Here is a 13,046-nt window from a genome sequence, read left to right as displayed (position 1 = left end):
GCTGGCTTCCCAGTGAGGGGGCCTCTGTGCAGGTCCTGGAGAGACCCATGGAGATGGGTACATGAGGAGGGGCCGAGCACTGGAGGGGGTGCCTCGTACAGCAGCCAGCTCTGGGCTGTGGGATCCTGGGTGTGTGAGAGGCACCTCTGGGGTGGGGGGGGGGAGTGGACGCTGCTGCAGTCTCCGCGTGTGGGATCCGGGGAACAAGAGCTGGCCGCTGAGCTCCGGAGGCCGCTCTGGGGTCGCCAAGGGATAGCCGGGGGGAGAGCATTGTGTGTGCTCCTGCAGGGCAGGTCGTCAGCAATGCCAGCCTGAATGGGGTATGGAGTGGGTAGCGAATGCTGGGGCAGGGGTGGGGTTAGAGGGTCTCAGGAGGAGGGAGGCCGATGAGAATGGAACAGGGGAAAGTGGAGGACACCGAAGTGGGGGAAACGGGGGGTGCTGGAGCATAGAGGGTGCGTGGGGTGTTTGGAGAAATGGGGTGAGGAGGGAATGCAGGAACCGTGAGGAGGATTTGGGGGTGGGGATTCAGGCAGCACAGGGAGAACACAGAGAGGATGCAGGGAATGTAAATGAAATGCAGCTGCAAGTACCAGGAGGCGGAAGGGTGTGTGAGGAAGTGAGTTGAGGTTGCAGAAGTAGAAAGCGGCTTCCACGGAGGAGAATGCGGGGGACTGGGGAGTATGAAAGGAACCTAGGGTGCTGTAGGGGACACAGTGGGGTTGCATGCAGAGGCGGGAGAGGATGTAAGAGGGGTGAGATGAAGGGAAGGGTGAGGAGGGCATGAGAGGGGTGAGAGGTCACAGAGGTCCGTGGAGGACACTTTGGGGAAGGGGATGGGCCTTATGCAGAGGCGAAATAGGGGATAGAGGGATGGCCCAGTGGGGGGTGTGAGGAGGGCTAGGGGAAGTGAAAGCTAATGAGGGTGGGTTGGGCCAACATGGAGCTTTCAGATGGCGTGGAGGAGTAGGGAGCAAGGTGCAGAGAGGTAAAGGGGCACACACACACAAGAGCAGAGGATAGGGAGCACAGAGTTTAGGGAAACTGTTGGGGCAGCAGGGCAGGTGGGAAGCTAGAGGAGAATGTGGTGGGATGAGGGGGATAAGGGAAGCATCCCATGGCCAGGGATTGGGCAAGAAAGTCATAGGAGTGGGGAGAGAAAGGAGCCCATATGGGGTGGGGATGCTTGAGAGGGAGGAACAGAGGTAGTGTTGTGATGATCTGAGGGTGTTTGGACGTTATTGGGGTGTACGGGGTTGCCTGTGAGGAATTCAGTCTTTGGCTTTGACCCTTTTTTAGCTGCTGTGATCTTGAGCATGTTACTTCTCCGTGCCTCAGTTACCCCTCGCAGGGGTGTTGTGAGAATGTGTGAATAGATAAATGTTAAATGCGTGGAGTGGCATCTGGCATTCAGCAATGGGTCAGTAAATGTCACTCATTGTGCTGAGGGCGTAACCTGGGATAATTTTAGGCACCAAGGGGTGGGTGCTTCTGGTCAATTCGTGGCAGATATATATGCGCTTGAAGTATTTGGGCGCAGTGGAGAGAACAATGTTATAACTGCAGCCACCCAAGTATTTCTTCTGTGTTTCTAAGATGACATGTTGTGTGACCTTAGGCAAGTTGCCTGACCTTTCTGTGCTTCTGTTTCCTCACCTATAAAGTGGAAATAGTACTTACAGCTATGTCAGAGGCTGGCTAGGAGAGACAACTGAGTTACTTCCAAGTGGAGGGTTTCAAATACCGCCTTGCACAAAGCAAGGGCTTCTCCCTGGCGTGCAATGGACATGGAAGTTCTATTGAATTATATGGGGTCTATTTGGGGAAGGCTGTGTCTGGAGTGTGAAGATAATGTGGGGTAAAAGAGAGATTCCAGGGGTAGGAGAAAGGGAAATAGAGGGGTTTGTGGCATGAACAGAAGAAAAAGAAACGGTTGCAAATGAGGGATGAACAAAGTCCCAAGGCCACTCTGCCTGCTGGGAACCTAGAGGTCTGGAGGGGGTATGAGGGTAGCAAGGGCATAAGGTTAAGTGTATGTGCTGCCGAAGCGAGCACAAGGGCATAAGAGTTCAGTGGAGGCGGTCAGGCTGGGACAAAGGTGGGTGTCGCAGAGTGCATGGCCAGGAGCAGGCAGCTCTGAACCAATTTCTGTTGACCTTGTCCTTGCCCTCTTCCTCCTCCTTTCCCCTCCCTTCCTTCACCCCTTTTGGAACTCCTTCCCTCCTCTCTTCCTATACCCTTCCCACCCAGCTACGAATGTGGCCTCTCTCTGGCTTGAATATAAGATCCAGAAGACATGGTGGGTATAGTGTGGCATGTTGACTGGACCATGGTGAACCTGGAGAGAGAGAGGTTGCTAGGTCTGCTGCGTATACACATGTGCTGTTGAGCACACCCAGTTACGATAAGCGGGGGGAGGGACGGGGGCAGGGCTGCCATACACGGCGCATGTGCAGAACGCTGTCTCTGTGGTGCAAACATATGGATGTGACAGTGACAGTGGAAGTCGTGGGGGGTCACGGGAGTACACAGGGGTGCTTGCGTGTCAGAGGAATGGTACTGAAATACAGTAGGAGCACAGTGGGTATTATTGGCGTGTGCTGGGATGTGTTCAGGGGGCGTGTTATGGGAATTCACTGAGATCCAAGTGAGGGGGAGTTATTATTGGAGCATACTGGGATGTGTGGGGGCGTTACTGAAATCTACTGGAGTAATCGTGAAGGGCTGTTTTGCCGAATCTGTGGGGGTAGGTAATTGAAGTGGGTGGGGAGCACACTTGGCTATTATTGGAGTGTGTTGGGGCTGGTGGATATTATTGGGATCTGCTAACGGGTCTGCATGTGCGCTGGATGGGTCTCAGGCGTGACCACAGGAAGCTCGGGGTGCAGTAGGGTGTGCATTCTAGTGGATGGAGGGTATTCTTGGGGCTCCTGAGGGGAGTGGGGTTGGAGTCAAGGTGGATGGGTATTCCTGTTGTATACTGGGCTTCCTGGAATGGGATGGATAGATAATCTTGAGGTACACTGTGGTGATGTCAAGGGTTTGAGGCTGTTACCTGAGCAGTCCCGGGCAGGTGTTGAGATTCATGGAAAAAATTTGAGTTTAATTGAACTTTCCTGGGTATGTGAACATCACCTAAATGTGCGACAGGCTTTGGTGGCCGGATGGTGGCGACTGTCTGCATATTCGTGGGTAGTTTGCATTTTTACTAGAAGCTATCCACTGCATGCAGGAGACACATTGGAGGTATCCCAGGGAATAGAAAAGTCTCTGGGGCTCACTAGAACTTTCTGCAGCGATGGAAATGTTCTGTAACTGCACTGTCCGCCCTGATAACCACTAGCCGCACATGGCTACGGGGCACTTTGAAACGTGGCTAGTGAGACTGAGAAACTGAACTTCCCAATTTAATTTTAATTAATTTGCATATAAATAGTCACATGAATTGAGCGGCCACCATCTTGCACAATGCTGAGTAAGTGAGGCTGCAATCGGCTTGGGTACCTGGGGGGCCGTTACTGTAGTGGATACGTGGTCAAGGAGTTGGAAGGGCTATCATCGAAGTATCCATGTCCTGTTGACTTGGTAACTTGACCCAAGTCATTAAAGGAATCCTACTGAGTACATGCTCATGCCGCGCACGGTGCTGAATACTGTGCATACTGAACTCCCACAGCGACCCCGTCTGGTGGGGCCTGTTATTGTCTCACATTATAGATGAGGAAATTGAAGCCCAAGAAGTTAAAGCCTCCGGCTCAAGGTCACAGATAAGGAAGTGGCTAGCAGGGGGGGCTCCAGCCAGGCTGTCTGGTGATCTGGCAACTTATCTCCCATCCCTTGCGCTGCGCCCGCACACAGTGGGCTTGGAAACTGCTTGCTGAATGGATGGGTGGCTGGATGCACAGATGAATGAATGAGGGAAGACTGAGTGGGAGAGCAAGCACTCCGGGCTCTGAGGGGGAGGCCTGTAAGGGCTGCTGTGAGCAAACACACATGGAATGGGTGAGGAAGATCCTAGGAGGTGGGATGAACGGCTCTGGAGCAGGGGCTCGGGTCACCGGGTTGCTGGTGGAGCTCAGACTCCCGTGTCTCATAATCCCTTCTCCACCCCCCCTACCCCCACCCCACCCCCTTGCCAGCGATTACATCATTAAGGAGAAGACAGTCTTGCTGCAGAAGAAGGACAGTGAGGGGTTTGGGTTCGTGCTCCGGGGGGCCAAGGGTGAGTGCCGGCCGGGGAGGAGACGGGAGAAGGGCTCTCTGACCCAGGGGGATGGACAGGGGAAGGGACCCCAGCCCACCCACCACCCCACCCCCAGGGTCCTGGTCCCTCAGCTACGGTGAGGCCTCTGTGACTTGGGTCTGAGCCCCATCCCCTGCTCGGCCTCTCCACCCCCTCCCCTCCGACCCCGCCGGCTCCTCCCATCTGCAGCGCAGACCCCCATCGAGGAGTTCACCCCCACCCCGGCCTTCCCGGCGCTGCAGTATCTGGAGTCTGTGGACGAGGGGGGTGTGGCATGGCGAGCTGGACTGCGGATGGGAGACTTCCTCATCGAGGTGAGTCCTGACCCCCAGCCCCAGGGGCCTTCCCAAGGGCTGACCCCCAGCACCCCTTCCACAGATACTGCTCTCTCCCTGGGACCCTGGTGACAGAAATCCCTAGGCTCCTCCTGATCCACAACAAATCTGCCCAAATCCAGACACTCTTTCAGCACTAGGCCTCCCAGCCCCGCAGCCCACCCCCTAGCCAGCCTCTGCTTTCTTCAGTGATTCTTTCCAAAAGGCCTCTCTGAACCTTCAGAAGAAAACAGAGCTGTTCCCCAGTGTGCGCGCACACACACACACACACACACACACACACACACACAATGCAGGGGCACGGAGGAGGGTGGGGGGGAGAGGGGAGAATAGGGTGAGCCCAGCCCCTTCCCTGGCCCTGGGGCCGGGAAAGTTACCGAAGGAAAAGTAGGGCCTTGCGAAGAGAAGGGGTGATGGGGAGGCCAACAGTGATACACACAGGGCAAGGCTGGAGGCCACTCTGTTGGGGACTCTGAAGCTGAAAGCATCCCTCCCCTCACCTACTCTGTGTGGTGTCGGGGTATCTGTGCCACAGGTGAACGGGCAGAATGTGGTGAAGGTTGGCCACCGGCAGGTGGTGAACATGATCCGACAAGGGGGCAACACGCTGATGGTCAAGGTGGTGATGGTCACCAGGCACCCGGACATGGATGAGGCTGTCCATAAGAAAGGTGCTTCTCCACTCATTTGTGTGGCCAGACCTGGGCACCCCACTGCCACCAGACTCAGATCCTCAGAGGTCCTAATGGCCTAATGGTCCCCACCACTGGCCTTCCCTTCCCCAAGGCTGCTTGTTCATGACCCTTCTGGGGGAGAAACTGAGGTAGGGAGGGCTCAGCATGCTGGTGGCAGTCATTCTCTGATATCTGGGAGCACTGCAGTGTTGGTGGGGGGCTCATGGGCCTTCTCTCGGGATACTGATGCTTGACCCCCACCGTCATCTTTTCAGCACCCCAGCAGGCGAAGCGGCTCCCGCCTCCAGCCATTTCTCTGCGTTCAAAGTCTATGACCTCAGAGCTGGAGGAGATGGGTGAGCCTATGGGGCTGCTGGGGCACAGGCGCTGGGGAGGGCAGGTGGGGGGGCAGAAGGAGGCTGAACCAGACCTTGAGTTTGTTAGTGTTGTTAGTGACCAGGGGTCCTGTCCTCATCCTGTCCCTAGTCCATGGGTCAGACTCTCTCTGGCCTGCGTGTGTGTCGCTGGGAAGGGGCGTCTGAGAGTCAACTTTGCTTTGTCCTCTTATATCTGTTTCTCTGTCGAGTCTCTCTGGGTCTGCATGTCCCTCTTACGGGTCCCTGTTTCCTTTCTGGTTTTCTCCATCTGCCCCAACTCACTCCACCCCCATTCTCTATCTCTTCCTCCACCAGCTTCCCCACCCCCACTAACAGAAAGGGAGGCCAGCCCCTCCCCCAGACAGGGCCGAGCGGACCTGGGGGGTCCCGTTTCCCCTGACAGGGGGCAGATCAGGCCGCTGACCGCCCCTACCCTGAGGGAGGAGGGTGTTCCAAAGAGGGGACCCCTCGCCTCCCCCTGAAGTCCTAACTCTTGGCTCCTCTACTGCCTCTCCCCCGGGCTAGTCTCCCCCTGGAAGAAGAAGAGTGGTGAGTGGGCACAGGACTGGCGGGGGGGCCCCCCGTCCCCATCCCGCCGGCGGACTTGCCCCTCTCCCTGACCCGGGCCCTTCACTGCCCCACTCGCGCTTGCGCACTCCCGCTGGCCACGCCAGTGGCCGAGCCCGCTCCGCCCCGTCCCCGGGGGCGCCCCTGGACTTCATCCGCATCCTTTGCCCACAGAGTACGAGCAGCAGCCGGCGCCGGTGCCCAGCATGGAGAAAAAGCGGACCGTGTATCAGATGGCACTCAGTAAGATGGCCCAGCCCTGCTCCCCGGGCTGCCCAGGACCCCTGGCCCCATGCCCCCTGCGGTGCCGCAGCCCCTCCAGCACGCTTCCTGCCTGCACACCCTTTCGCCACCTCCGACCTGATCACCTCATACCCCAGCCTTGCCCCAGCCATCAGGTGCAAGCTCCCACCTCTGTCCTCAGCCTCTCCCCCGACCCTTCTGCCTCCCCTCCACCTTCCCTCCTGTGCCGATTTGCAGCCCTGACCCCTTCCCACCGCTGGGTCCTGCCTTCTGGGCTGGAGATTCTGTCTCCATAAGGGCCATCGGTACGCGGGAATGGAGGCGGGGGTGCTCTTTCCTGGTTCATACAACATACCGCATGGGCTCCTGGCAGCTCTGTTTCTGCCCCAGGCCAAAGCAAGCTTCATTTCAGGGCCTCTTTCCACCTCCCCTTAGACAAACTGGATGAAATTTTGGCGGCAGCTCAGCAGACCATCAGTGCAAGCGAGAGTCCTGGACCCGGTGGCCTTGCGTCGCTGGGCAAACACCGGCCCAAAGGCTTCTTTGCCACTGAGGTAGGCAGCCTGGACGGGGCGGGGGGTGGGTGGGGAATGGGAGCAGAGTGGAGAGGAGGCTTGGGGGATGCACACACCATTTTCTCCTTGCATAGCCTTCCTGAACCCGCTGTGTTGGATGTCGGCCCTGGAGGGGCACCACCCTTCCTGGAGCCCCCTCTTTTCTCCTCACTCTGGGAGCCTTCTTTCCTCTCTACCCATCCTCTTCCTTATTCTCCTCCTAAGTGTTGTCCCTCGTTTCCTCACTCCCTGCTCTCACCTCTTGTCCATCTCAGTCCCACCTCAAGAGTCTCAGGGAAGGCAGAATGATGTCACAGCTGGTGATCCCTGGCATTGGCCCAGCACATGATAATAGGTGCTTACAAGTGGGAGTTTTTAAAATATTATTTATGATCGCTGTCTCCACTCTGCCTGCTTTTCCCTACGACAGAGGCTGACCTGTAATGGGTGGTGATCCTATTTTGGACACTACATTTTACGTGGATTATCTCATTCATTCCTAGGATCATCCACACAGTTAGCCCATTTACAGAGGGGAAACCAAGGCTTAGAGAGGGAGGCAATATTTCAGTCCAGGCAAGTCAGGCAACTAGATCCATGGCCCTGGTTCTTCTGGTGGGTCTGATGGTCTTCCCTAACTGGCTTGTCATTGGGCTATGCCCCTTTATGGGAAACAGCCACCAAGCAACCTCCTCTCACCTTCCAGAGTCCCCTGCAGAGATCACACACCGCCCTACTTCTCCGCTCAAGCCCTCTGATCCTGCCCTCGACCCCTTCTTCCCACAGGCCACACCCACCACCTAGTGGCCATCAGGCTGTTTATTCTAAAACTGGATTCTTTGGCTTTTGAGGGCCCTTGGACCCCCTTGGCAGGCTGGCATGGTCCTCCGAATAATGCTTAGAAGCGTAAAGTAAATTACTTAAGAAAACAAAAGAAGCGAATTACACTGATAATACAGTTATCAAAATATTTTTTAAAAGCAAAATCCGTGGGGTACTTGGCTGGCTCAGTTGGTAGGGCAGGTGACTCTTGATCTCGGGGTCATGCGTTCGAGCCCTGTGTTAGGCCTAGGGTTCAGTTAAAAACATACACAAAGTAAACACATAATTTATGATATAGTAATATCAGTGCTTTTTCGTTAACACATTAGCCAGCAAGACCTTGTGATGGATCTTAACTCTTAACTAGTCATGAGGCGCATAAACACAATTTCAAGAGATCTGCAACCCCTGTGAAGGGCTGTGGGACGATCTGGGATTTCTATTGGGGATACAGGCACAGGTCTTGCTAAGGCCAGCTTGGTTTGCTGCTTACATCCTTAATCAAGGAAATGCTGTGTTTTCATTGGAAGGTAATGACAATAAAGATGTAATTTTTTTTCTAGTCCAAGTGCATGGCCCCCTTGAAGTCTAGCCACAGACCTACTAAGGGTTAGACTGCCTACTTTAGAACGCCTCAAATGAAGGTGGCAGATTTTGTACTTAGACTCATAGAATTGCTCTCAGATGTAAAAGCGGAGGGTCCCTGGCCACCTTCTCAGGGCTTGGCAGAGTGCCCTGCATGCAGCAGCCCCTCCCGTCTCACCTGTCCTGAGTTTCTCAAGGAATGTGAAATCTTTGAGGCTGTGAGGACCGTGTTCTGTGCCCATTTCTCCCAAAGGTCAGTGTAGACTCAGAAGTGCATGGGCAGTCAAGCCAGGCAGACCTGCCTTGAAATTCTGACTCCCTCTGACTTCCTGAGTCACTTGAACCATACTGCCTGATTTCTCTGCGTCCTCAGTTCCCTGCTCTGTACAATGGGGCTAAAGCCAGTCTTGCTGGTCCTGATGAGGATTCAATGAGGTCAGCTCCTAGTACAGCAGGCTCTCAACACATGGCGAGCCCTCTTAGGCCATAAAACAGACTGGAGACCCCACAATGACTTGCCAGTGAGAGTTGCATGTGCCCCAGAGACCCTACAACAACATATCACATGCAGAGTCTCCGAGAGCAGATAGGGCAAACCCTGTTTTCATTTATTCAACAAACAGCAACCAACATGCCAACCCCTTCCTGGGTGAACCATGGTTAAAGGACAGATAAGATCCCAGCCCTCATGGAATTCACCATCTGAGCTCCAAAGACACCCCTAGAGGGGCCCAGACATGGGCCAGTGATAACACCCAGTGCCCATGTGCCCCTCCCCCCTGGAAATGAGACTCCTAGGCAGTCACCTGAGTTCTTGAATGCCATCTCCCTTCCCTCTGGGCCGTAGAGGCCAGTGGTCATTTTCCCTTTTTCTTCTCCCTTCCAGGGTCTAGCCCTGGGCCTTCCCAAAGCCCCACCTCTTGTGTTAGGGGCTCTCTTCACCCCCATCTCTGTCCCCACCTTTCCATCAGACATCCTGACTTCTCACACTCTAAGTCAACACAGGGGCCCGTTCCTGCTGCTTCTGTATCTCTGTGGCTCTCTCTCTCCCTCTGGTCTTGTTTTCTGTTTCTCATTTTCCCATCTGCTTCAGCTTCTCTTCCCTCCTCCCTGTCTCGATTTGAGCCCTGTGCACTGGACCAGAGGGGGTAAGCAGGCAGTGTGGGGGCTCAGTATTGCCACCGAGGCCTCTTTGTAGGTCAAGGTGCTTCTTGGGCTGTCTCCTCCTAAGGTTCTGCTGTCCATCCATCTGTCCTCCCCTCTGTGTGGCTTTGTCTCCCTCAGCTACTATCTCTGTTACCTGGTCTCTGACCCCAAGGGGTACCCTACCTTCCCCCCACTCTTGCACTGTCTTCCCTCCTCCCCATCTCTGTCTGGGTACCAGTCTCAACCTTTCTCTGGGCTCAGTTTTTCCCTCTGATTATTTGGCCATACCCTCTTGATCGCATTGCCTGTCTCTCCCTCCTGTTTGCATGCCTGACCCTCCTGGAACAGCCCTGCACCCCCACCCCCACCCCCCCACCCCTGCCTCAAGGCCTCTCAGGACTGCCTCTCTTCCTGCTTTGTTGGGGCCCTCTTTCTTCCCATCCCTGTCTCCTTTCCCCTCCTGTCTCCCCCGCTCTGAACCCCCATCTCTGTCTTTGTCTATCTCTGTCTCTCCGCCTGTTTCCCCCTCCACTGTCTCCCCCATCACCCCTTTCAGGGGCTGTCTCCCTGGCGCGCATTTCTCAGTCTGTCTTCAGCCTCCAGGCCGTGCACAGCACCAGGGCACACACTCTGCCCTTGAGGCATCAGACCCACAACCGGTGCACGAGGTGGCACCGGAGGAGGGCGGACCTCTGGCTGACTTGCTGGGGAGGAGTCTGCCCGCAACCGGTGACGTCACGCGCACCCGGGCACTCTGATTCGCTGCCCTCCTGCGCGGGAGAGGACGCTCCCGTTTCGTGGATGGAGGTCAACCTGTCCCACCTTGAGTCTGTGTGCCCCTCAGGCAGGCAGTCCAACGCCTGCTTAGACGCTTTTATGGCTTCTCCATCAGCCTGACATCTCCTCTGCCACTCTGACCCCTTTTATGTCAAGTTAACCCATCATTTAATCCCTCCTCTTCCACTTGGAATGTCTTCTGGCAACGCGCCAATCTGACGCCTCTCCCTTCGCTGTGTCCTCTCTTCATTCAGAGGCACCCCTCCCCTGCCCCTCGACCCCTCCCCTGTCATTCGGAACCCTCCCCCATTACTCTGTCCCCCCACCCATCCCCACTCCCACTCCCCACTCCCAGATGCCACTCCCAGATGCTTCCCTCACCTTCCTTCCCACGTCCCTATTATCCCCTTGCTCGCCCTCCTCAGCCTGGACTCCTTCTGCACATATTTACTGAGCACCTTGATGCTCTGGACCTGCTGGGGGTGGAGGAGCGAACCCACTAAAGCCACTCCCGTTAGGGAATTTAACATTCGTGGACAGGGGTTGGATTTTGCAGAACTGGGTTCTTCCATATGTGACAACCCTCCAAATAACAGTGGCTTGAACCAGAAGAGTCTTGTAGCTCTGTCATGTTAACGAAGTCTGGAGTAGGTGGGTATGGCAGCTGCCATGGTCATGAAGACCCAGGACCCCTCTCACTTTCTGCTCTACCATCCCAGCCTTCTTCCCGACCGTGCGGTCTCCTCCTAGTCCAAGATGGCTGGAGCTCTAGCTGGGCCACCAGCGTTCCGGGTAGCGGGAACAAGGAAGAGTGTCAAGGCGGAAAGGCAAAGGAGGGCGCATTGTTGCTTCTTGGGTTACCTCTGAGGAGACTTCCCCAAAGTAACGCACAAGGCTTGCACGTAGGCATCCCAGCCCACCGTAGTTCCGGTGGCCCCACGCAGCCGCGCGGGATCCTGGGAAATGTAGTTCCAGTAGGTGCCAAACCAGGTTGGGTTTTTTCTTACCAAGGCAGAGTAGAATGGGTGTGGGCTCCATGCCCAGGGAGACAGACAATGACCAAGAAGCAAATAATTATAATAAGTCTACACTAGGTTAATTGGAGGGAGTTACAGTGCAGAGTAACAGGCGGAAGCCTCTCCAGGGAGGAGATTTCTGAAACTAACAGATTGCACCCATTATCACCTTTCTACCAGATGTCTGACCTCATCTCTCACCCCTCAGCGCCCCCACTCACCTGCTCCAGACACATCGGCCTCCTGAGTGTTCCTTGAGCACACCACACTCACTCCCACCTCAGGACAGAGACGATTGCTGTTCCCTCCGCCTGGCAACTCCCCCCCACCCCCCCACACCCCCCCACCCCCCCACACCCCCCCACCCCCCCACGCCCCGCCCCAGGACTATGCATGGCTCCCTTCTTCCAGAAACTGCTCAGATTCAATCTTCACAGAAAGGCCTTCCTTGATGGCCCTGTTGAAATCCTCCTCTCCTCCCTCTCTTCCCTCCGCCCGACCCCGTTATGTTTCTAATTTATTTTGTCTGCCCTCCATGTAGGCAGGGAGACTTTGTCTGTTTTGTTGATGGCTGCATTTGTGGCATCTGGAACAGTCCCTGGGATGGCCCAGACGCTCAGTAAATATCTGTGGAGTGAACGAGTGAGACAAACGCAGAGATGGGCAGTCTCAATCCAGGGGCGTGAGTGCAGGGAGAGGTTAGGACAGGTGCGTCTTATGTGGTCTAGAGCAGCTCTGTCTTGTCCAGTAGAGTTCCTGTGTTGCAGGAATGTGTGGCGACTGAAGCCTTGAAATGTGACCAGCAAAAACAGAGGAAGGGAATTTTTCATTTTACTTTATCTTAATTTGTTAAAATTTACATCTGAACGGGTGGTGGTTGTTGTATTGGGCAGCGTAGGTCTAGAGAAAGGGAGAGGCCAGACCGGAGTGGGGGTAGGAAAACAAATCTTCCCAAGCAGAGCAGGGGGGAAAGGATGTTCCAGGCAGAGGGAACAGCGTATGTGGAGGCCCTGAGGTGAGAAACAGCACAGGAAGTTGAGAGAGCGTGATGGGAGGGGAGGGCAGTAAGGTGGGGACTTCATCTGAATTAGGGTTTCCTTTCTCTGTACTTCGGGCCCCAAAGACAGAGAAGAGTGACATATGAGGTCACCTGGCAGAAGCACTGAAGTCAGTTGCTGATGCTGGTTCATTCTCCTTTAGTTACTGTTCATCTGACACAAGCTTATAGAATATCGGGTCCTGGTTGGGGACAGGGGACAGGGGACCCAGCAGTGAAAGAGAGCAGCGGCGTCGCTACGTCCAGCAGACTGTTAGGAATCCATGGGCCTTTGTCACTTTTGCCTTCCTAAGCCCCACCCCCCCCAAAAAAGCTTAAAAATCTGTATTTTATGACTGTGTTGGTGCAAAAATGAGTATTATCATCCAGACTGGATTCTATTCTTATCCCCCCCCCCCCACTCTGATTTTAAAGGAAATGAAAATATTTTGCCTGCAGGTGTCATGGGCTGGAGATACCATACCTCTGGTGCCCTCAGGGAACCGAATTCTGGGCAGGGAGTCAGGAAGGAAGCACGTAAACAAGGTGTCTCAGATGGAGATGAGTGTCCTAAGGAAACAGGACAGGGAAGTGCAGTAGACAGTGACTGGGAGGGACATTTGTGTAGAGGACAGAAAGATGGAAAGGAATGTGTGACGAGGAGGAGAAAG

General features: G+C 55.2%; 1 protein-coding gene across 2 annotated transcripts in view; it reads left to right on the top strand.

The window, feature by feature from the left end:
- Nucleotides 1–13,046, top strand: part of SHANK1 (SH3 and multiple ankyrin repeat domains 1) — a gene marked incomplete at both ends in the record, with an annotated part of 40,836 nt that overhangs the window by 19,036 nt on the left and 8,754 nt on the right. Inside the window, 7 exons of one of the 2 annotated variants that reach the window (XM_080828858.1) lie at nt 4,140–4,222; nt 4,433–4,557; nt 5,114–5,249; nt 5,528–5,608; nt 6,155–6,178; nt 6,371–6,439; nt 6,875–6,993. In XM_080828858.1, coding sequence (XP_080684984.1) covers nt 4,140–4,222; nt 4,433–4,557; nt 5,114–5,249; nt 5,528–5,608; nt 6,155–6,178; nt 6,371–6,439; nt 6,875–6,993 — 637 coding nt within the window. The remainder of the gene's footprint in view (nt 1–4,139; nt 4,223–4,432; nt 4,558–5,113; nt 5,250–5,527; nt 5,609–6,154; nt 6,179–6,370; nt 6,440–6,874; nt 6,994–13,046) is intronic. The other variant, XM_080828859.1, reaches the window with a different exon arrangement.

Source organism: Martes martes (genome assembly GCF_963455335.1).
Source record: "Martes martes genome assembly, chromosome: 17".
Lineage (NCBI taxonomy): Eukaryota > Metazoa > Chordata > Mammalia > Carnivora > Mustelidae > Martes > Martes martes.
The sequence above is the reverse complement of the archived record's forward strand: the minus strand, read 5'-3'. Positions and strand labels throughout refer to the sequence as shown.